This window comes from Giraffa tippelskirchi, chromosome 1 (genome assembly GCF_054371585.1).
Source record: "Giraffa tippelskirchi isolate mGirTip1 chromosome 1, T2T-mGirTip1v1.2.pri, whole genome shotgun sequence".
NCBI lineage: Eukaryota > Metazoa > Chordata > Mammalia > Artiodactyla > Giraffidae > Giraffa > Giraffa tippelskirchi.
The window spans coordinates 193,226,334-193,251,920 of record NC_137275.1 but is presented as its reverse complement, the minus strand read 5'-3'; the positions used below and the strand labels follow the sequence as shown (position 1 = coordinate 193,251,920).

At 40.3% G+C, this 25,587-nt stretch overlaps 1 protein-coding gene across 18 annotated transcripts in view; it reads left to right on the top strand.

Moving 5' to 3' along the window:
* The window catches only part of FRMD3 (FERM domain containing 3), a 396,369-nt gene that overhangs the window by 252,791 nt on the left and 117,991 nt on the right, over positions 1-25,587 (top strand). For all 18 annotated transcript variants that reach the window (XM_081520403.1, XM_081520507.1, XM_081520514.1 and 15 more), the window contains one exon: positions 20,068-20,146. In XM_081520403.1, coding sequence (XP_081376529.1) covers positions 20,068-20,146 — 79 coding nt within the window. The remainder of the gene's footprint in view (positions 1-20,067; positions 20,147-25,587) is intronic.

Here is a 25,587-nt window from a genome sequence, read left to right as displayed (position 1 = left end):
CGATGGCAAACTAGTAACCGACATATCTATTCCTTAACTCTTTCCTTTTACCCTCCTGCCCTCTCGCTTTCTGTCCTCACTCAGACCTCTGTCTGTCTGTCCCTTCCCTTTCTACTCCTGTCTCTCAAGAATAGACTCTGTCTGGCCAGTGCAGGACTCACAGCCAGCCGGATTGTTCAGGCTAGCACCCAGAGCTGCTGTGGGCAAATGATGCTACAGAGAGAGGGCAAGAAAGATGTGTGAGGTGCAGGCAAGGGGCAGCAACACATGGAAAGTTCAGAGAAGTCAGCCCCTCGAGGTGAGGCTGGAACAGAGTTGGGACAAGCATCCAAGATTAAGTCGCAGGACCCAGGTACCAGGGGAGCTCTGTGTAGAATGACATGCAGGCTAATGAGAATAAACTAATTTATCTGAGAAAAAACTAGCTGATCCTTGGCTTTTATCCCTTAAAGTTTTAATATTGTTTTTATATATTTTAAAATATTTAGGCAAATTTCCAGTAAAGTTATTTTTAGTAAATAGTTCTTTGACTTTGGTTCTTAAACGTCATGAAATAGTTTCCTTAAGCCACACACATTTTTAAAATATAACTTCTATAAAGTAAGATGTATTTCAATACTTAATAGAAGATAAAATTTAAAATTTGTGAAGATTTTTCTGCTTAAGAGCTTTGTATCTACAATTAGTAAATCTGAACAACCAACTCAGAATATATAATGTTTTGTAAAAATAGTTTCAAGATTGGCATATGACTACTGGCTAGTTTTAATCTAATGACAAATTGAATCGGAATCTGGAAAAATAATTGTGTAAAATTCAATTTCTAACAAGACATGATAACTCACTGATTCTAGGAACTAGCAAGGTTCTTACCTGAAGTGTAAGGGTCTTACCTGTTACGTGGTCCTCTGTTGTATTGTTAAGAACATTAGCAAACAAAAAATTATGTAATTTTTCTCAAGATCACAACGCTAGTTTTGTGGTTGTTGATGATGTCTTTTAGTATCAAGAATTTCTTGTTTTCTTATATATATGTCCTAGAAACATTCACTATAATGTAAATTAGGGGAAAAAATTAAACTAAGGCATATAGACTGTTAACCCAGAAAAACTGGGTCCAACCAATCCATGGAACTCATCCATGAATTTATCAACGGATCTGATTGCAGAACCACAGGCAGCTTCCTCTTTGTTGTTCATTCGTTAAGTTGTGTTCAACTTTTACAGCCTCATGGACTGCAGCACACCAGGCTTCCCTGTCTTTCACTATTCCTGGAGTGTGCTCAAATTCATGTCTGTTGAGTCAGTGATGCTATCTAACCATCTCATCCTCTGCCTCCCTCTGTTCCTTTTGCCTTCAATCTTTCCCAGCATCAGGGTCTATTCCAGTGAGTCAGCTCTTTGCATCAGGTGGCCAAAGTTGGAGCTTCAGCCTCAGCATCAGTCCTTTCAAAGAATATTCAGGCTTGATTTCTTTTAGGATTGACTGATTTGATCTTACTTTGGTTGTGGATATGCAGTTTATATTCTGACTGCCTTTGAGGAGGCAGTAAGAGAGTAATTCCTTGGATGAAGAATTTACTCCATTCCCATCTCACTCATCAGTGATAACCAGCTTTCCAGTCCTTTGCCCTGACCTCATTAAGATCCCTCAGACTATGAAGATTACCAGGGTAGGCAGAAGACCATCTCTCCTGATGAATACTTTCTACAAAATTGTTATTATATCTTACTAGTATTTTAAAAAATAGTTTTTTGATAGTATCATGCTTGTGGTTTTTCTAGCAGTTCAGAAAAGTTTAAACTATTTCCTTTCTCTTCTCCCTTATATCTCCATGCTTACTCCAAAGAGATAACTATTACTAACAATATTTATATATCCTTCTGAGAATTTTTCTTTACATATAAGTTCCCCCAACTTATATAAGGCCTTTTGTAAACAAAAATGAGATCAATCTCTATATATGACTCTTCACCTTTTCATTTTCTTACTAATTTTAGAGTTTTTAAATCAAAATGAGTGAGTGATGACTAGCTTCATTTTAAAAATGGTTTTTGGGAATTCCTTAGTGGTCCAGTGGTTAGGACTCTGAGCTTCCAATGCAGGGAAGTTGGGTTCCATCCCTGGTCAGGGAACTAAGATCCTGCATGCTGTGTGGAGCAGGTAAAAAATAATAAACAAAAATTTTAAAATGGTTTTCTGATATTTAATTGTATACATCTATGTGATTTACTTATTAATGAACATTAACATTGTTTATAGTCTTTTCCTATTATAAATTATGCTGTAGTAAACATGCTCATATGTATATTCTTGCATATTGTCCATCTGTACTGCTGGTGCTGCTGCTGCTGCTAAGTCGCTTCAGTCGTGTCCGACTCTGTGCGACCCCATAGACGGCAGCCCACCAGGCTCCCCCGTCTCTGGGATTCTCCAGGCAAGAACACTGGAGTGGGTTGCCATGTCCTTCTCCAATGCATGAAAGTGAAAAGTGAAAGTGAAGTCGCTCGGTGTCCGACTCTTAGCGACCCCATGAACTGCAGCCTACCAGGCTCCTCCATCCATGGGATTTTCCAGGCAAGAGTACTGGAGTGGGGAGCCATTGCCTTCTCCCCCATCTGTACTAGAGTTTCCTAAAAATAGAATTGTTTGATCAAAAAGAATATACATTTAATCTTTTCCTAGAGATAAATACACATCCAAAGAGCTAATAGTAATTTACTCCTCTAAGGTTACATGAGAGTTCTTATTTCCCCCAAATCTTGTTAAAAATAAATATCATCAAACTTACTTTTACGGTGACCTCAAATCTATTAGGAAAGTGAAATATTTAATTTAAAAACCTGACAGTTATTAATTATAAATTTTAAAATTGAGAAACTTCTTAAACTAGTCTTATTTCTCCTCTGAACTTAGGAGTTACTTTAAATTTGGTTTTTTAAATGAATACATGGTAAAACTGGCTTTGTTGTGTTCTATAGTGCTGTGAATTTTTAACACACAGATTTGTGCAACTGTCTCCACAGTCAGGATACAGAACACATCTCTCCAAAAACCTCACTTGTGTGGTCCCTTTGTAGTCACTCTCCACTCCCTGAACAACTAACAACCACTGATCTAATCTCTGTCAATATAGTTTGTATCTTTTGAGAACGTCACATAAATTGAGTCATACAGTTTGTAATCTTTTGAAACTGGCTACTTTAACTCAGCATTAATGACTCAAGTTCATCCAAGTTCCTGTATTTACCAATACATGATACAGAAAATTAATGAGAATAGTTGGTCTTTGAAAAGATCAAGAAAAATTGATGAACCTCTAGCAAGACTCATAAAGAAAAAAAGACCAAACTACCAATATCAGGAACAAAAGAGATGTCACTACAGACCCCACAGAACAACTCTAGGCATGTAAGTTTGACCAGTTCCTCAAAATCCACAAATTACCAAAACTCACCCAATATGAAATACAAAATGTGAGTAGTTTTACAATTAAAGATACTAGATTTAAAACCTTCCTGAAAGAAAATCTGACCACTTGCTGCTATTTTTGTTGCTGCCGGAACCCCTTTTCTTGCTCTGCAGGCCTTAACTTAAGAGCTTCTAAGTCTGTGCTGATGTCCAGGTATCTCTGGGTTCTGTCCAGGGGACACAGAAGAGAATATGTGATGAACTCAGCACTGGTTTGCTGATCCTTTTAATTCTTGTCTTTGTTTCTAATCTCCCTGATATTGTTTACTTTCCAGAGACCACAAATAGCTGCTGCACTGTGTTCTGTCCAGGTTTTATAGCTGCATTCAATACAAGAAACAGGATGGGGTATAATTAGTCCATCCTGCCCAGAACTGAAGTTTTAAAGTCAACTTTTAATCATTCCTTGTATATTAGGTAAAAATTTAGATAGGTTTTATAATTTACTTGGGAAGCGTTGAGGCAATATCTTTCTCATTTCCCTTTTCTGTCATTGTATCCATAGGTACAAATGTGGAGTGAGCTGGTGATTATTTTTTTCTTTCTAAACTACTCAGATAATAGACTGCCTGTAAGCAAAGTGTTAAATGAAGTGCATATTTTGAATGTTTGGTTTTCAGAGTCCTAGCTTTCCATGCAGGAATGTTGCTATGTAATACACACTGACTCTTCTCACTTCAAACCTACTAGCTTTTAGCCTTGTCCCCATGACAATGTGTATATATGTAGAGACACACATCAAGAGGACAAAAATTGTATCCTACAGGATCTATATAATCACACAAATTATACAAGCATCTAAAGGTTTTAAAAAGTTATTATGACTTAGAAGTATGGAAGTGAAGTGAAAGTTGCTCAGTCATGTCCAGCTCTTTGCGAACGTATGGACTAATACAGTCTATGGAATTCTCTAGGCCAGAGTGCCTTTCCTTTCTCCAGGCAGAAGTATGGAAATGGAACCTTATTTCCCCATGACTGAATTCCACTTGCTGTGTGCCCCTATCTCCTCTGAAAAGTTTAACCTTGTTACTTCAGGATAACTCAGGATCTGCCAGTTTAGTATTTGATCTCTTTCAGCAAATTACTTAGTGAATTCATAATTTAAATATGAAAATGCATACCCTATGTTTTCCTTCTCCACAAAACAGTATCATGTGGCACGAGAAGCAAACTTAGCATCCATCGTGGCTGCAAGGGTGACGTCGCTCAAGCCCAGAATCCTCTGAGTCCTGCAGGACTCTTGTGTCTTACATGATTTGACCTCTGGTTGCTGGCACCGCTCCTGCTGTATCCTCTCTGGATGCAGTAGTGCCACTAGACCTTTGAGTGTGCGCTGGCACGTGCTGCTGAGACCTGGCTCCTGCCATGGTCTTGACCTGCACGGCTATAGACTCTGCCCTCCTGTGGTCCCCACTGCATGTCTCTTTCACTGGTTGCATCTCAGCACATCTGTATTCACCACTGGGACAAGCCGAAATTGCTTAGCCTCTTCCATGCCATGCTTCAGCCTCAGGATTGAAACTTGGCACACTATCTAAGGCTCGCTCTCTGCTTAAACACATCGCTCTCTGCTTAAACATATCATGCTGCCATTTCCTTGGTGTGCTCCAAAGTTCCAAAGGATCACTTCCCCTAAACTGTGGGATTTCTTTGTCTTGCCCCCACCCTTCACTCCGTTAGCCAAGCCTAAGGTGCTGAGTGATCTGAATTCCTTCTCAGAGCTCCATAAAGCATCATAACGTTGGTTACATCCTCTCTGGATCTTTCCAGGTTCTCCACCTGCCTTTCTTCCCTACCCCTTTCCAACAACTAATGTAGCTTTTAACATTCAATATAAGATTAATGTTCTAATACAATAGCTTTTTTATATATAAGCAGTAACAGTTTCTCAAATGTAATAAAAAAGAAGTGTTATTATTTATAATAGCAATAACAAGTAAAAACATAAATTTCTTATAAATAAATGTGTAACATCTATATAAATAAAACTATGAAATTTTACTGTGGAGTTACTGTAGGTAAGAGAGCTCAATAAATAGAGACTTCTCACGTTTCAGGTTAATATTAGTGAAATCAATTTGTCACATATTAATATATACATTCAATAATTTTTCACATCACAATTTCAATGAGGTTCTCTATGGCATTTAACAAATCGATTCTAAGGCTCATTTGCAAAATAAAATGCTCAAAAGTAGCCAATAAATATGCAAAAAAGAACAATGAACAATGATGGAGTGCTTGTTCTACTAGATAGCAAATCCAGGCCTATGAGCTATAGTAATTCAAAGAGGCCTCACAATAGACTCATATAATAATTAAGATGGAGTTAGGAATAGGAAAAGAATCAGTAGAACAGAGAAAAACAGTCCCATTATGTTTGGAAATATAGGTTGTAAGAAAGATTGTATTTCATATCAGAGATATAAAGATTCAAGGTATAATTTAGGGTTGCGTGTTCACTTGGGGAAAAAAAAACTAAAGCCATACTTCACATCATGAATGGGATTAATAACAAATGAATTCAAAAGCTAAATATATTTAATTATAAGAAGTTTAGGTAAAAATTTAGGAGTATTTTATTTTTCAGTAGTACTTTATTTTTTGGCCTTGTTAGAGGATGTCGGACATGACTTAGCAACTAAACAACAGCAGAGGGTTATACAATAAGCAAGTGGTTTGCTATTAATCTATTAAAATAGAGAAGGATAATTGAAAAAATTGTGATATTTCGATTGCTAAGCATCAAAGATTATGATAAAACTAACACTGTTGAAGAGACTGTCCTTTTCCCATTGTGTATTTTCTGGTCCTTTGTCATAAATTAATTGACTGTATATGGGTGGATTTATTTTAAGGCTCTCTCTTCTGTTCCATTGATCCATGTGTCTGTTTTCATGCAAATACCATATGGTTTTAATTATTATAGCTTTGCAATAGAGTTTGAAATCAGGGAGCATAATGCCTTCAACTATGTTCTCCTGTCACAAGATTTTTTGGGGGGTATTTGGGGTCTTTTGTGGCCCTATACAGATTTTAAGATTAAACATTTTCTGTTAAAAAATGCCATTGGAATTTTGATAGGAATCACATTGGATCTCTAGATTGTTTTGGGTAGTATGGGTATTTTAACAATATTAATTTTTCTAATCCATGAGCACAGAATATCTTTCTATTTGTTTGTGTCACCTTCAACATTTTTCCTTAATGTCATGTAGTTTTCAGTATACAAGTCTTTCACTTGCTTGGTTAAATTTATTCCTAGGTGTTTTATTCTTTTGATACAACTATAAATGGGATTGTTTTCTTAATATCCATTTCTAGTAGTTTGTTATTAGTTTATAGAATCACAACAGATGTTTCTGTATTGATTTTGTATCCTGCAACATAAATGAATTCACTCATTAGTTCTAATAGTGTTTTGGTGGAGTCTTCAGGGTTTTCTCTATATAATATTATGTCACCTGAAAGTAAATGACAATTGTACTTCTTTCTTTCCAACTTGGATGCCTTTTATTATTTTGCTTGCCTAATTAGGGTTGTAGGACTTCTAATACTATGTCAAATAAAAATTATAAGAGGGAGCATCCCTGTCTCATTCCTGATCTAGAAGGAAGAGCTTTCAGCATTTCACTGTTGCATATACTAGCTGTTGTTTTGTTCAGTTGCTAAGTTGTGTCCAATTCTTTGCGAACCCATGGACTGCAGCATGCCAGGCTTCATTGTCCTTCATTATCTCCCAGAGTTTGCTCAAACTCATGTCCACTGAGTCAGTGAAGCCATACAGCCATCTCATCCTGTCACCCCCTTCTCCTCCTGCCCTCAATCTTTCCCAGCTTCAGAGTCTTTTCCAATGTGTCAGGTCTTCACATCAGGTGGGCAAAGTATTGGAGCTTTAGCATCAGTCCTTTCAATGAATATTCAGGGTTGATTTCCTTTAGGATTAACTGGTTTGATCACCTTGGTGTCCAAGGGACTCTCAAGAGTCTTCTCCAGCACCACATTTCGGAAGCATCAGTTCTTTGGTGCTCAGTCTTCTTTATGGTCCAACTCACTCATCCATACATGACTACTGGAAAAACTGTAGCTTTGACTATATGGACCTTTGTCAGCAAAGTGATGTCTCTGCTTTTTAGTATACTGTCTAGGTTTTTCATAGCTTTTCTTCCAAAGAGCAAGCATCTTTTATTATCTGTAGCTTGTCATAAATGGCCTTTATTGTGTTGAAGTATATTCCCTTTATACATACTTTGTTGAGAGTTTTTTTTAAAAGATCATAAATGAATTTGAGTTTTCTACATCTATTCAGAAGGTAATATGATTTTTATTCTTTATTTTGTTCATGTGGTGTATCACATCAGAAGTATTTTTTGTAATTATGGAGTCAAATAGGGTTTCCTAAGGAAAACATCAAACCCAGAAGTAACAAAGCAAAATGTTAACAAATTTATACAAAATTTAAGTGTTTGTACTAGAATATTTGGTTTGTTTTCTCTACAGAGTAGATTCCCAGTAAATATTTGTTGGATGAATGACTATAAAATGAATTATAAGTGAATTAAAATACAAGCAAAATAATGGGAAGAACATTTGTCAAGTATATAAAAAGTAGTAATATGCAGACTATAAAAAGTGTGATGCTACAAGCCCAAAGAAAAACTCAGTAGAAAAATGTGAAAAAAAAACATAGAAGGAATAAAAATAAATGGGCAATAAACTTATAAACAGATGTTCAACATAGTTAGTAACAAGGCAAATACAAATTAAAACAAAATATTTTTATACTGCTATTCAGTCGCTTCAGTTGTGTCTGACTCTTTGCCACCCTATGGACTATAGCCCACTGGACTCCTCTGTCCATGGGATTCTCCAGGCAAGAATACTGGAGTGGGTTACCATGCCCTCCTCCAGGGGATCTTCCTGACCCGGGGATCGAACCTGCTTCTCCTATGTCTCCTGCAGTGGAAGCCAGATTCTTTACCATTGAGTCACCAGGGAAGCCCTTATTTTACCAGGAAAATTGTAAATATTGATAATAGCCAGTCGATGACGATGAGGGTAACACTTCTGGTGGGAGTATATAAACTGGTAAAGCCATCTGGGAGGGAAATTTGGCTGTATCTTTCAAGATTAAAAATCCCTATGTCTTTGGTACAACAAGGTCATTTCTGTGAATCTGTTGAAAGCAAAATTTATTCCAGCATGTGTATATATTATGCAAGGATGTCCATTGTATCCATTGCAGTATTGCTTATAACACTGGGAACTGGAAGCGATAAAAAGCCTAGAAGTTTTGGCCAGGCTAAATAAATTATGTGGCGTGCATGTAGTCATTTAAAGAAAAAAACAGACATTTTATTGACATCAAAATATTTATTAGATATATTGTAGAGTTTAAAAAGCAAGTAAAATACCAAGTGTAGAATTATCATAAATGAAAATATAAAGATCATTTATGTGGAAATAAATACATATTATCTATATGACTATGTAAATGTACAGAAGACAGACTAAATAGATGTATACTGACTGTAGTTACCTCTGGGGAAGAGAATGAAGTAGAGAGAGGTGAGGCCCTCATGTATTACTACATTTTACTGTGATCTTTTCAGCAAGAATATATTCATATGTCACTTGATAATAAAAAGAGAACATAAGCAAAAGGAGAGGAAGCTTTATGCAAAAGTCAAGAAAGGAGTAAAGATAGGAGGAAAGGAATCAAAGTGCATTATGCATTAAGCATGTCCTGCAGAAATAGAGACCTAGATAAAAGAAAACCCGCTTAGTCTTCTAAACAGGCTCTCTGCTTAATCCTGGCTGGTGTCTAATTAGCCCAGGAGAAGAGTTAAAATCTTATTCTTGCTCTATGTATCAGGTACTATGCTGCTGCCAAGCACTGTGAAGGGATAAGGGTTCTTGGAAATGGCTTCTGCATGCAAATCAGGGTGCAGAGAACCCCACCCTCTGTATAACACATGGACTTGGGTTCAGCCATAAGAACACTGTTGAGTCAAGTTGCTGGCTGTTATCTTTGGTGCTTCCTCCCCAAAGCTATGATTGTTTTTCATGGAAGCCTGAGATGGTTTGTAATTTGTGTTTCTGGTAATATTTATGACACTTTATGCTTGTGTGTCATTCCTTAGTTTTCCAGTAGTCCTGGGGGCTGATATAATTTTGTTAATAGGGAGCATGTATTCTGCTGTAGCACAGACAGAGGGTACCAGGAACATTTCATGGTGGCTCAGGGGTAAAGAACCCACCTGCCAATGCAGGAGATGTGGGTTTGATCCCTGGGTTGGGAAGATCCCCTGGAGGAAGGCATGGCAACCCATTCCAGTATTCTTGCCTTGGAAATTCCATGGACAGAGGAGCCTGGGGGGCTACAGTCCATGGGATTGCAGAGTTGAACACGTCTGAGAAACTCTGCATGCACGCATACACCAGGAGCATAGATTTTGCTCTGGTGTCAGGAACAGGAGAACGGCCACAGGTCCTTACCCACTCATGGGACTCATTTGGATGATAATTCTCTTCTTCCAATTATTCCCTTTGCTGAGTATATTAGTTCCTAAAGCTGCAAAAAGAAAGTACCATACAACGGCTGGTTTAAAACAATAGAAATTTATTCTGCCACAGTTCTGAAGGCTAGAAGTCTGAAGTCAAGGTGTCAGTAGGGCCATGCTCCCTCGGAAGGCTCCTCTCACTCTTGAAGATTGCTGGCCAGCCTTGGCATTCCTTCCTCAGCTTGAGGCTGCCTCACTCCAGTGTCTGCCTCCATTTTCACATTGCCTTCTCCTTATGTTTCTCTGTGTCTGTATCTTAATTTCCCCCTCCATCTCTTATAAAGGATATCAGTCATTGGATTTAGGGCTCACCCTAACCCAGTATGGGGCTTCCCAGGTGGCACTAGTGGTAAGACGTGAAACTTGGGTTCAGTCCCTGGGCTGAGAAGATCCCCTGGAGAAGGGCACGGCAACCCACTCCAGTATTCTTGCCTGGAGAATCCCATGGACAGAGGAGCCTGGTGGGCTACAGTCCATAGCATCGCACAGAGTTGGACCCAACTGAAGCGACTTAACACGCATGTACACAGGCTAACCCAGAATGACCTCAACTTAATTAATTACATCTTCAAAGACCTTGTTTCCAAATGAGGTCACATTCAGGGATTTCCGGTTGACATGAAATTTGGGGGGTACACTACCCAGCTCACTGCACTGAGCACCCCAATTTAGATCTCCCACACCCTTTATCATTCCTGTTTACTGTTTGGGTAACCTTCGTGATTTTGTTTTGTGTCTCATTTCTTCTCCTTTGTGTATGTGTTATTCTTTGCTGAACTTGATCATAAGCTCTGACAGTAAAACTTCAAATATTTTACCTCTTCAAACACCCTTTGGACTGTAGCCCCATCTCTAGACCTTTTGGGGCAACCTGTCCTGTTGTCCTCAGGCATATAGATACACTCATCTAATCCCTAGTATTTAGTTTTGAAGATTTCTTTACTTAGTCCATGGCTTACTACAAGCCTCTGCAAGTAGTAAGTTCATAATAAATGCTTGTTGTCTAGAACCAAACTGCCCCTTTTAGAGAGCAGGCAGAAGAATTTAAACTGCTGTATTCTTTAAAGACCAAGTAAAACTCACACATCTGAACAAAACCCATTGCATCAATCAAATGCGAACACTAAGTCCCCAGCTGCTGTGGTTTAGTTTTGGCTGGTTTCGCCCTCTTCAGTTTTCTTCTCTCCAATGCTTCTTTCCAGCTTTAGGGGCAGATTTTTTATTCTCATCATGGCTTAGTAGGTTTGGCCAGCTGTCTTTCTTTCTCCCAGGCTTGACTATTTCATCTAAAATTTCTTTTTTTGATCCTTCTCTGAAAAAGTCCATTTATAGGCAGTGTGGGCCTATAAATAATTTCCACATTGTGTTCTTTCTTTATTTCACAACATGGATAGAAATAATGATAACAAAAGTAATGACAAAATACATAAAATTTATAATGTACAATTCTAATTGATGTGTACATTTGGTAAGCCATGGGTTTCTAATTTTTAACCTTACCCTTATAGTGTGGTTGATGGTGACATGGATGTCACTTTGATTGAGTATAATGTTGGGCTTTGGGGAGGACCCAGCACTTCTTATGGGAGAGAGGGAATGTGGCAGGAGTGGTGGAGAAAGTGGAGGAAAAGGAGCATCCTCCAGCGGAAGCCTTTATGTCATCAGGGAGATACTTTCAGGGCTTCCTTTCTCCTTCCGGAGTGCCCATGTTGTTTCATAATGGGTGATGTGATTCAAAACTACATGTGTTGGCAGCACAAAAGTCGAAATGATAACTGTGATGGGCCAAGAGATTCCATACTTGGTGTATGAATCCTAGAGGTGGTTCAAATGTGGGTCAACTGGGTTAGGAAAGCTCTATTCATTTCTGTTTCCCTTTGGCTGGAAATACTTTAGAATGCCTCATTTTTAGATGCATTTTTGTGGTAAGAAAAAACACCTCAGTACCAAGTTACATAAGTAATTTTGCATTTTGCTGTTATAATAATAATTATTACTAGTTGATTTATACCAACCAACATTACTCCTGAGGGGCCAGTGAGTTACACAACATCTGCAGCAAGCAGGCACCTGGATCTCCTGCCTTCAGTTTCATACACTTTTACTAACTTTTTTTGGCTGAAATTCTCAGGTTACTGCATGCTAGTCCCAGGCAGCAGTGTTCCTCTTTAGAAGCAGAACTGCCAAATATCTCTTCACAAGGGCAGCTGTTTCATGAGTATTCCAGCCCCACTCCTTCCTGAGAAATGACAGTCCCCCTCTCACCCTTTGAACCAAGATATATGACTTAGGTCAAGTTAAAGGACTCTACCACATCCACATGGGTTTCTTCTTCAACCTCTAGGGTGATAGTAACTCCTCTGGGTTGAGTATGAAGGTCTCAGGCAGTCTGCTGGGCGCTCTACCTCATGAACTTGGGTCATCCTCATCATGGTCTCTGTTAACAGGACCCCTGGGCCAGATGGCCATAGGCTGGGATTAGGTTTCATATTTTTAAATGGTCAGAAGGAAAGAATGGTACTTTGTGACATGGGGAGTGTATTAAATTCAGATTTCAGTGTTTTATTAGAACACATCATGCCATTTGTTTGCGTCATGTCTGTGGTTGCTTCCACCCTGCAACAACTGATGGAAGTAGTTGAGATAGCCACCCTGATACCTGCAAAGTGAAAAATATTTACTCTCTTACCCTTTATAGAGAAATTTCACAGATCCTTACTTTAGGTGGATGGTTGCATTCTTATCCCCATTTTACAGATGAGGAAATGAAAGTTGAGAGTTTTAAGTTTGTAGCAATTTGTGCAAATGGTGAACTTGAGATTAGGCATGTTGAATATCAAAGTCGCTGATAGAGCTTCTCCTGTGCAGCACAGGCAGTCAGAAAATTCCAAGGACAAGTATTTGTGAGGCAGCTGTTCAGCACTCCAGTGTCCCCTAAAAGAGTGCTTAGAGGGTGACTTCATTCTCCCCGTGTGTGTGTGTGTGTGTGTGTGTGTGTATGTGCCTGTGTGTGTGTGATTAAAACATGAGAGAGCTATAACAGGATGAAGATGAATTAAAGAAACGTTGTTTTTAATTTCTGCTTTAGAAGTAGAGGAGATGCAGGACCAATAACATCTTGGAGGCTGCTGCTTGTCATTTCAGTCAAAGAGGGATGGAGGGATTATCTGTGCCGTTGATGATGATAGTAACAGTTGTCGCTTAATGGTAATAATCATTTCCAACTAGAAGAGAGCAGTTGTTAAGAGAGCAGTTCTCTGTGGCTGGTTCATTTGATCATACCCCAAGAGTTACAGTTCGTTATGAGTAATGCTTTGCCCTTTTGGCGCGCAGCATCGTTTTGCACATGCGCAGAAAGAGCGTGTGCACCCGAGCTGTTTCATCACTGAACGTGGCCCATCAGGGTCCCTTTGCACTGCTGCCCAATGGAGAGGTGGGGTGTGGCCCTCAGCTCTCAAGCTAAAGCCCCTGAAAGGACCTGGGAGGGACTTTTGGTTAGGAATAAAAAGGTGTCAGTTGTGCTGAACAGGCCAAGGACTCCTGATGCCTGCTTGAGGTCCTTTGGAAAGTAAGCCTCTTACTTGCAGTGCTAGGGGTCCTTTCTGCAATACCAAACCCTTTGCAGTGGTTTTTCCAGAGTCTGAAAGTCTGACAAATTGATCACACTTCTTTTTTCAAGAGACCCAGGGGGAGGCATGAGAGATATATTCTAGGTATAAATACTGTCCTGACAAATGCCCGCTAGAGCCACGGGCGCTATGCTTTAACTGCTGTTGAAAGGATCTGGGGATGGGGGGGGCGGTGTTCATAGCTGTCAGCCAAAATGTTCATGAGAAGGATCATGAGTTTATATGTATGTTCCCAAAGTTAGGTTTTTCTATTGTTCTTTGTAATGATTGGAGGAAGACCACTGTATTTTAAGAAAAACTGCTGAGGGATGTTTCACCAGCCAAAAAACAAGTTTCACCTATTTGTTTTTACAAGATTTGAGGATGATTACTGGTTAAAAATCCCTGGAGATGGGAATGGCAACCCACTCCAGTATTCTTGCCTGGAGAATCCCATGGACAGAGGAGTCCGGCAGGTTACACTCCAAAGGGTCACACAGTCGGACATGATTGAAGCAACTTAACATGTATGCATGCTGATTAAAAATAGAAAGTCTTTTTTCTATTTCCATTTTCACCGGGGAGGCTGCTCACCTAATCGTTTCATATCCCTATCCTCATTTCTGGGCAAGATCTCAAAGTGGAGATGAGGAAGTCTGTCTCTGCTTTATAAACGGCTGTTCCTCTCCCCGTGTTCTCACTGTTAACAAACTACCCAAATGACAATACCCTGGGATCTGCTGATGCAAAAAAGGGGCCCCTCAGCTTCCCTGTGGTGACACTTGGCCTCCCCTGCCCTTGTCTGGCAGGTAACAAAGGGCTGTACCAGAGGAGCCCTGCTGCTCTTGGGGCAATTACCTGCTCCTGGCATTTTAAAGTGGATTTTTACATTTTTCCCTACTCTGCTCCTCAGTGATGTTCTCATTTTTCGCACTTACATGGCTGAGTAAATGCTTTTCAGCTGTTGACTTAAGTGCAATTCAGTCTTCTTCCCTCCCATATCCAGCCTTCCTTTTCCTTCTGTTCTTCTGTTAGGAGTGCTTACCTAAATGTGAACTTTTGTTTGTTGGGATGTTGTGCCATGTGCGTGTACCAAGAACCCGTTGGATATGTCCAAACACCTCTGGGGAGGTTGACATCCCCCCCCCCCGCCCCCCAGTGCTGTTCCCTCTTCCAAAGCAGGAAACGGAGAAGTTAAAGTGTCTTGCTTAAGATCACTGTCTGAAGTCTCTTTTGAGGTTTGAGCACTCCTGGTGGACTTGGGTTTCCCGTCATCCTGTGTGCTTCTATCACAGATGCCAGAGCCTTAGAACCACAGTAGAAGTGAACGAGGGTGTTGTCCCCTGTGGGGTGCCCCATCTAGTAAAGCCACATAGTGGCTCTTCATGATGACACTGTCGGGGAAGGGCCCCGAGCAGAGCGTAGGCATTACTGCCTACATGTTACCCCTGTGTTGGGTATTTCTTGCTCTATAGATAGCTCCTTCATCAGACATTTCCAACTCCACTTCTGAACCAAATGTTTGGGCAGATAAGTGTCATCCTTTGTCCTATTCCTCTTTCTCTCTAGCTTAAGAACAAGACATGGAAGCTGAAATAGCAGAGAGACTGAGCAGCTAGACGAAGGGAGTGGGCTCATCTCCACAAGAGGATTTTGACCTTAAACTAGTCCCAGGGAGCACATGCCAGCTGTCAGCTGCAGCCTGGAAAAGCTCCTTTTCCAGCATTTATGCAGCTGGTGGGGTGTCTGCCAGTGCTCCAAAGCTGAGCTTTTGACCCTAAACCACTGCCAACACATTTGGGTTTAATGATTTAAAATTTTACATAACTGTATTTCTCCCCTTGTTTAATTTTCTAGAAGGTAATAAAGAGAATTGCACTTAGGTTGGTGGATTTGCTTGTGTGGAGATGAGAAAAGGTAACAGGGATGGGGATGGTCTTCCTTCTCCCCTTAAATTCTTTATTCTTCTCCATAGCAGTTATGAGCTTCAAATGTCCTACATATTTCATTTATTTTCATTTTATATCTGTTTATCCCACTAGAATGTATCCTCCTTGAAGATAGAATTTTTTGTTTATATCTAAACCTGTGCCTGATACCTAGTAGGTACTCAAAATGTTTGTTGATTAATTAATCCTCCCACTAGAAGTAGCTATTGTAACCAACTCCAGAGTCCCTGAATCTGTTCCAGCTGTTGAAGGGTAGAGGTTGATTTGTAGGACCTGAGATTTTTCAAAATAGAAATCCTGGAAATTGCTGTAGTGACTCAGACTGTGGACCTTCTAGACCAGTGTTCTAATGGGATGAATGTGATAGCAGCACTTGGCTGTTTGCCTTAACATCTGCCTCAGAGGTTGGGCATCATCATTCATTAATTCATCTAGACAGGGAGAGAACTAATCCTTTATCAATAAGCAACTCTGAGGCTGGAAAGCTGAATAAGACATATAGGTCCAAACCCTCATAAATCTTGTCATCTATAACTAGATCAACATTTTAGGGGGAAATTATTTATCTTTTCAGCTTCTTCCAACCCTGTGAAGGAGCATGCCTTAGCTTTACTTCTTGCTCTGTAATATAATTTTGCATCCACAGCCTTCAGTGTGTTCTTTAAGAAGAAGCCTGCTACTACCTGTGGTTCATTATGTCAAGATCATGCACTTCTTTTAACCTATAGGAAAACTTTTTTCTTTTGTTGGCAACACAGGGCCAGTGATGCTGGATCAGTATGAGACCACAGTAGGTGTATATATAATGGTACAAGAAAACGGGTAGAAAATTTCAGACTTGAAAAGTGCCACCTCTAGGCTTCCCTGGTGGTTTAATGGTAAAGAATCCGCCTGCCAATGCAGGAGACACAGGTTCTATCTCTGATCTGGGAAGATCCCATATGCTATAAAGCAACTAAGCCTGTGCACCACAACTATTGAGCCTGTTCTCTAGAGCCCAGGAGTGGCAACTACTAAAGCCTAAGCACCCTAGAGCCTGCGCTCCGCAACAAGAGAAGCCTCTGCAATGAGAAGCTAGCACCACAACTAGAGAGTAGCCCCTGCTCTCCATAGCTAAAGAAAAGCCTATACAGCAATGAAGACCCAACCCGGTCAAAAATTAAATAAATAAAATTATTAAAAAACAAGAAAAATGCCACCTCCTGGTTTTTCTGCTACCTGCTTGGCATCCCTTCTCTGATAAGGGGTCTAGTGGGGAGCATACTGCTGGAACCTTGTATTAATTTCTTCCATGATCACATCCCAGAAAATAGAGGGGGAGATGATAGGAGCTTAGTGACCTTTTCTGTCTGACTTAGCAGCAACATATATGAAAAGAATTACAGCTGTTGGTCTGCTGTAAACTCAGAGTGAATCAGCACTGAGAGGAGGCTGTTGATAGGGAGCAACAGTTATGTTCAAAGTGAAGCCTGTGATGGTCCCTCACCTGAGCAGCTCTGGCAGCCTCTGGGGCTCCAGGCTTGAGGAAACACAGAGGAGGCAGGAATATATCCAGGGTGAGGGCACTCAAAACTCCCGTATGAGGAGCACTTACAAGAACTGGGGATATTTATTTTATTTGCATTAATTTTTTGGCAGTGTGAGCTTTTTATTGCGGTGTGCCAGCTCCTCTGGCTGTGGCACATGGGCACAGTAGTTGTGGTTTATGGGCTCTCTAGTTGTGGTGTGCAGGCTTAGTTGCCCCACAGCATGTGGGAATCTTGGTTCCCTGACCAGGGATAGAACTCACATCCCTTGCATTGGAAGGCAGATTCTTAACCCCTGGACCACCAGGCAAGTCCCTCAGAATGTTTATTTTAGAAAAGGCTCAGAAGGACCTTGAGCTGTGTCTTCAACTGGTGGAAGGGCTCTCCATGTGGGAGAAGCATTAGATCATTCTGAAGCCTCAGGTCTTGGAACAAGGATGGCTGAGAGGATTACCTACAGTCATGGAATTCAAAGACGGCTGCCTGGGGACCACCTCTGAGCCTCACTGAGTGGTCCCTTAGGAGGAATGTAAGTCCCAGTTTGTATCCAATGAGCTCAGATACCTATTGAAGCCAGCCCAGGGCATGGCAAGGAAATACGCTGACGAAGTAGAAGAGAAAATGACAGTTGTCATTTGGGTCTACCTTCTGAGTCTCCTTTTCTCTATTTGCCTTCAATCAGCTGATTTTATTCCCCCAAATTCAAATATTGGGAGTCTATATTAAAATATATATATATTTAATAATATATGAAATAGTTAATGATATATGGAATAAAAACACTTGCATTTAATGATATACTCATTATTGTATATATCAATAATATATATGGTATACATTATAGAATGCATGTATTGTAATGTTGGAACAACCTGAATAATTAAAAAAGAATAGATGAGTAAATTCTAGTGTATCATATGAACTATTATGCAATTGTTATAGACAGTGAGTTAGATCTGTACCTAATGTCCTAGATGGATGGGCAAGATAGTTGAATGAGATAAGAGAAACATACATAGTATGATCTCATTTTGTGAGAATAAATTATATTAAAAAATTACTCATGTGTGTAATCATGTGTGAGGATGGCAAAAGTGGAGAAGCATAGAGATGAAGTGGTTGTTAACAGTGGTTGGGGAGCTGGGGGACAGAAGGGGCAGGAATGGAGACAAAAGTGAAGGAAAGTGCAAGGGGAAGACTCATCTGTCTGTCAATCAGTATCCATCTATCTGTCTGTCTTTCATCTCTCATCTGTCTGTTTAGCTTCATTCGTTGTGCTTAAACGTATTAATTTTGAGGACTTTAATAAAAGGAGGAAGAAAGAAAAGAGAAAAAACCTTTTTTTAATGCTGTTTTCTTTTTGTTCTGTTGCTTGTATAACAACTGTCTCAATCTTTCTATTAAGGACACATTTTATCATTAAAAACACTATTAGTTTTCATTCTTTAGAGATGATGATTTAAACAAATTGAAAGAAATCTGGGGAACATGTAAAGATAAAATATTTTGAATGAAAACTGTGTTTCTAGATATTGTGAAAGATGAATGACTTAAGAATCCAGTTGTGTTTTTCTTCATTTTTTGCTGTATAAGAGGTGTACATTTTCCCCTAGTGGTCCAGAAAAATGCTCCCTTTCCTAAATGTAGGGAACACAAGGTCAGTTAAGAAACAGTTAAGTCAAACAACTCAGTTAAGAAATTTGCTAGTTTCTGGTGGAGAAGTGGAGCATTGAGTAAAGGGTTCTGACACCTATGTATGTGCATGTGTATTTTTAATCCATTTTTCTTTGCTGAGATATCCAGCAAGATGCTGCTGTGTTTTCCTGAAATTTGGATGCTTTCTTTCAGACTGTTTTAAATAATTATTTTCCAGATTAAATTATCCTCGTTATACATTCATTTTTGATGCTGATAGTCCTTTCTACATAAAGAATTTGTCTACATACAGGATAGTCCCAGATGTTATAGAACTGACTGGTGATTTAACCCCTGCTTATTATGAAAGAGGATTTGAGACAGAAGAGTTTCATGGTCACATTTGGATGTAGACTCAGAGATGATCTCAAGCACCATAGTGATTCAGAGACAAATAATAATGTCAGGTCCATAGAAATAATAATACTAACCATCATATTTGTTTGATTTTAAGATGCTCACTTGTATATTAACTGAAATCTAAATGTATCTTACTATACTTGTGTGCATTTATTAGGTTAATATTGCAAGTCAACAGTGGTCTTATAATTAAAAGTATCAGAAGTCCTATAGAATCCCCTTGGGAGCTTATTGAGTTCTGGATGTTTTAATGCAGTTAGTACATTCCAGAATCAACAAACCTCAACCAGAATTTCAGTCTGCACATAGCCATCTTGATTCAGACAAAGCAAGAAGTTATAAAAGTGTTTCTTTTCATGCAAGCGACTGCTTCATTGATAGATAACACTAAAATAATACTAAAATTATACAGAGTAGAATCTGTGCATGGCGGACTGCATTTTAAGAATCTTGATTTTGGTTCAAAGGCACTATCACTTTGGGAAAACTAGTCATGTGTGGTGACATTTTTCCATCTCACGGGCTAAAAAAATACTTCACTAGGCCAAAATCCTGAGTGGTACTTATGAACAATATATCTGTCAGAAGAGAGTGGAAAGAATTGGAAGAGAAAATGTTATTTGAAGCTGTGGCCTGGAGAGAAGGAAGGAGCCGTGACATGGAAAGCTGTACTGACTGACGAGGTTGCCTGTATCCTAGTTTGCTTTAGGCGTCTTGTCAAGCATTTCCATTGAGTTTTGTGGTCACTGTTGCTTTGTTTCTTCTTCTTTCAGAAAATCCTCCTCCCGCTCCCCCCAGGCTAGAGTGGAAGGCTGCATGGCTGACTCACCTGTGTGTGCTTGAGTTCATGGTCTTTTGCTGCTTTTCTCATGCTTTTTCTTTATGATGTTTCAGCTCATCCACCATACACCATGTGCTTTAGAGTGAAATTCTACCCACATGAACCCTTGAAGATTAAAGAAGAGCTCACCAGGTATTTTGTTTGTTTGTTTGTATGTTTAATGTGCCCCTTGAACCAAAGCCAGGGCCTCTGAGTCTTCCTCCTAGAGCAGAGCATCTCCACCAAGCAGGCGCCTCTGCTCAGTATTTGGCTTGGAATTGTTTCTCTTGCACTTAATTGTCTTGGGATTTTTCAAGCCGTTGTCATTAGGAGTGTAATTAACTGTGCAAAAAAGCAGTGAATATAAGGAGGAGCTGGCTCCCTGAAAGCATCTGACAGTGGGTTGCTAAAAATAAACAGAAGATGACTGTCTTTAGGATATGGGCAAATTCAAAGCTAGTGCAGCCCCTAGGACTTATCTTTGGGATCTAAGATTTACTGGAAGGGAAAAGATCCCTTGACAGAATGGAATGTTTGTCATCCCACATTCTGCTTGCTAAATGACCAACCATGAAACCAGCTACCCTCTCCTTGTAGAGTGTTCTCAGCCCTGCTATTTGCATTTTCTAGTTCTTGGGTCTCCCGGCTTCTTGTCTCTTTATGCCGTGGCCACGTGCAAATAGTCTACTTTCTGGAGGTTCCACAACCAGCCTTGGCAGTGCCACTGAGCGGCGTCCCAGGAGGGCCAACTCAGTGGATAAAGAAGAGCCCATGCTCTTAGTGCTTAGTTCTTAATGAGGCTTTGATGTGATGCTTAGTTCTTAATGAGGCTTTGATTTGATGACCGCAAAAAGTCATTGAGTCTAGTCTTCTCTCAGAATAATCTGTGTGGGTCCAAGCACAGAAGAGAAGAAAAGGCAGTTGGCCCTGATCATTGTGTGCAGAGGCACGTGTAGGGTTCTTGGGGGTTGTGCTATCTTATTATCCATGAGGGGCCAGTCAGGCTCCACCATAGTGGCAAAGGGTGACTTTGGAAGGGAGCCGGTTCTCTTATTAGTAATTTGTGCACAGCCGTTGGTGGAGGTTTGTGCTTGGGGGTGGGGCAGGGTATGCAGGGGAAAGGAGATGATGGACATTGTAAATGGTGGTTGGCATTTTGCAATCTGGCCTGCCTTTTTTTAAAATTAAGATAAAATTCACATAACAAATTATTTTTCATTGTTTCAAAGTGCACAATTCAGTGCCATTAAGCACATTCACCATGTTGAGCAACCATCACCATTATCTAGTTCCAGAGCATGTCACCATCCCCCTGACCCCCAGAAAGCTTGTACCCATGAGCAGTTACTACTCACTCTCTCATCCCCCTAGCCCAGGAAACCACTCATCTGCTTTCTGTCTCTATGGATTTACCTGTTTTGGACATTTCATGCAAATAGAATCAAATGGTATGTGGCTTCAGCCTGCTTTTGGCTTGAAAAATTTAATTATTTATTTGTTAAGTTCTTCCTCAGTTCTGCTCTCTGCAAGGGCTGTATGAGCTACTTAAATAAATAAATAGAGAGCGAGACACATTTGGAGATATTTGTCCTGCCCTCTGGGTGCTAACAGTATAATTAGGAAGATGAAATCAAATACTCATGCCAGGCATTATTTCATCAGGGGCCAAAATGGCTCACTTTTGTCACTTGTTTTCTTTAAAATCTTTTCTGGAGGATAAAAATTGACTATGTATCACAATATAAATTAAGGATATATTTTTTGTTGTTGATGTTGAGAAAAGCCCCTTTTGAAAGTAAAAGGGTACGAAGTTTTAGTTACTAACTCCAGTTAAATCCCTCTCAGTTACATTTGCTAGCATTTTCCTACTTTTGTCTGAATAGCTAAGGTATTAATAGTGGAACATTTTTATGTCTCTGATGGAAATTAAGATAATACTGTGTCCTTGCACAGGTAGAAATGGGCTTTTCTGAGTTAACACTATCCTTAGAATTTGAAAGGAATCTGCAAACTGGAATGACTCAGATACTTATGTTTAAACCCTATCTTGAAAGAGTTTAGTTTTTCTTGTTTGATAAGTTATTTTATCATAAGTTAATCTAAAATTTAAGAAGAATTTAATAAATGAGAAGCTAAGATCACATTTATGACCAGGCTTAGGTGTAAATAAACACTGAGAAAGAAAAGCAGTTTTAAAAGAGCAAAACAACAAGAACACTCACCAAGAAGGACATTTGAAATCATTTTTTAACCTTTTTATCTCTCCATTTACATAGTCACCTTACAATCCTTTAGATTTCTAGGGCTTAGGTAAATGCTATATACAATTGAATGTAATAAAAGCATATTGCTTTAAAATTTTTTGGTAAGAACCATCTTTAAATTCACGTTAGATGGAGAAGTGTATCATTAATGGTGACATAATAATGTGTGACCCCAATCCTCTTGTGTTTTCATTGCTTAATTCTTTCATGCAGGGAGGGGTGAGACTAAATGTAAATGCATTATTATGGTTTTTTTTTGGTGACTGTTACATTAAAAAATGAGTATCTGAACCTGAAGCCATTTGCAAGGCTCAGTGGATTATGTGGAACCCATAATAATCCATGATTATCTCTAGAGTTTGCTAATTTGAGCTAGGACCCAATCTCGGCTATTGTGAAAGCTGATTTTCTTTCTCAGGAAGCTTTCATCAGACTCAGTATCTGAGTTATAGGATCAGAACCCAAACCTCTCATTTATGAGTGAATATTTATTTGAAACTGTTTTTCACTGCTAAACTCACCAAAACGTGGAAAGGAATGCTTTTTGTTTAATGCATACATTCAGCATGTAGCAAAGAAACTTAATGGCATTCATCCTGGTAGTTTAAAATCTTTAAGAAAGATTTCATCATCTAAAGTATTTGTACGACCCTGGTATTCTGAATAGTCAAGGGCCTTGGTCCTCAAAGTCAGGTCACTGGATTAACGGCAACAGCAACAGCATCACCTGGGAACTTGGTCTCTGCCCCAGGCCTGGGATGGGGTCCTGCAATCTGTATTTTCATAAGCACTCCAGGTAATTGTTGGAGAAGGAAATGGAAACCCAGTCCAGTGTTCTTGCATCGAGAATCCCATGGACAGAGGAGCTTGGCAAGCTATGGTCCACAGGGTCTCAAAGAGTCAGACACAACTGAAGTGACTTTGCAGGTAATTGTAAAGCATGTTAAAATTTAAGAACCACTGTGCTGGGCTGTGCTTAGTGACTCAGTCGTGTCCAACTCTTTGCAACCCCATGGGCTACAGACCACCAGACTCCTCTGTCCATGGGGATTCTCTAGGCAAGAATACTGGAGTGGGTTGCCATGCCCTCCTCCAAGAACCACTACTCCAAGGCAACTGGATTTTCAAAAGTATTAGTTCCCTTAGGTAGACATTAGAGCATACAGTTCAGTGGGTTTGGTTATGTTCCCAGAGTTGTGCACCATCGCTGTGAACTCCTTCCAGAACACTTTTATCACCCCAGCAGGAAACCGAGTACTCAAGCGGCTATTCCCATTCTCCCCTCCCCTCAGCCCCTGGAAGTTATGAAGCTACGTTTCTGTCCCTGTAGATTGGTCTATTGTGAAAATTTTATACAAATGGAATCATACAATATGTGGTCCATATACATTTTATGTCTGACTTTTCACTTAGCTTAATGCTTTCAAGTTTCATCCCTGTTGTAGCAGGAATCAGTAGGTACTTCCTTCCTTTTATGGCTCAATAATATTCCATTGTATGGATATACCACTTTTCTTTATCCTTTCATCAGTTGATGGGCATTTGGCTTCACTATGATGAAGAATGCGGCTATGAATACTCGTGTACACATTTTGGTGAGGAACAAGATTCTGATTTAATTAGGTCTGGGTAGGATCCATGTTGGTATTGTCTAAAAGCTCCCCCATGTAATTCTGATGTGGAGTCAGGCTGAGAACCTCTGGTTTAGAACCTTTTTACTCAAGTGTGGTCCATATGCCTGCAGCTCAGCATCACCGGGGGACTTATTAGAAACCTGGACTCTTGGGGCTCACCCAGACCTACTGAACCAGAATCCACATTCTAACAGGATTTCTGGGTAGTTCACAAGCTCACTAAAGTGTGAAAGGTGTCAGTTTAGGGAGATACTCTGGGTCCTTGACAAAATGGGTCCTTTGACAAAATGCACACTAACCCAGACAGGAAATCTATTAGGGACTACCTTTATGTCCTGCACACAATTCCATACAAAGCTGGGGACAGAGAGTGTTATTTGAGCCTCCACTGTGTCCCCAGTGCCTAGCACTGTCATGACCTAAAGCAGGTGTGAGATAAAGATTCATCAGATGGAACCACCAGGGAGCCATTGAACCCATCAGTGCATCCCTGTGTCAGGAGATGGTGAGCTCCAGTGCTCTGGGATGGGCTGGGATGGGCTGGCAGCACCTGAATGATCTGAGCACTTCAGTCAGGCTCTCTAAGTGGGGTTGTGCATGAAGCTGCTTTGTTGCTCTTCAGTTGCTCAGTCATGTCTGACTCTTTGTGACCCCATGGACCGCAGCACGCCAAACCTCCCTATCCCTCACCATCTCCTGGAGTTTGCCCAAGTTCGTGTCCATTGTATCAGTGATGCCATCCAGCCATCTCATCCTCTGATGTCCTCCTCTCCTCTGCCCTCAATCTTTCCTAGGATCAGGGACTTTTCCAGTGAGTCAGCTCTTCGCATCAGGTGGCCAAAATACTGGAGCTTCAGCTTCAGGCTGAGTAAAAGATGAGATTATTTGTGCTCTGGAGGTAGTGACTGGGACCGATGGGGTGTTGCCCCCACCTAGCCTCAGGAACCTGGAAAGAAAAAAAGAAAAAGATTGGTCTCTGCAACTTAAACTGTAAAATAAGCAGAAAGAATCTGCACACGTCTATAAAGTTACTTTAGTCAGAGACAAGGACCCTAGGCCTGACCCTTCAATGAAAGAATCAATCCAGCTAAGAAATAGGAGGAGATCTGAAGAGGGCATGATTGGCGTGGAGGAACAGAGGGGACAGTGGTGAGATGACCTGAGCTAGGAGTGGCAAGCTGACACCCCGCCCCCCACCCATCCCCAGCTGAATCAGGCCAGGAATATTTTTTTCTTTGGTGCTACAGTGTTTTCAAAAATAGAGTTTGCTGCAACATTAAAATTCAAAGGATTTTACATCTAAATGAGTCTCCGAATGCTGGAGCTGCATGGTGCTGACCCTTCCACGGGAGCCGGCACCCTCTGTCCTGCTCCTCCACCCCTCACCCCAGCCCCTGTCACTCAGAATCAGGTTTGTCTGACCTGGAGAAGTTGGCAGGAGAGAATACTAAACAGGTGACAGCTTTCACTGAGAATAAGCTGGCTTTCTGGCCTCGTAACCAAGTCTTTTTGAGGTTGATTGACTGGGACTAGTCTCCATAAGACTGAATGTGTTTCCTGACTCCTCATTCCACCAAGAGCTCGGGCAGCCTGTACCTGAGGTGCTGGTGGGGGTGAGGGCGGCTGTGGTTGTCATTGTGTGGGACTTTTCTCCTAGGGTCGGTGGCTGCTAGGCCTCGTGGCTCTCCTCTGTCCT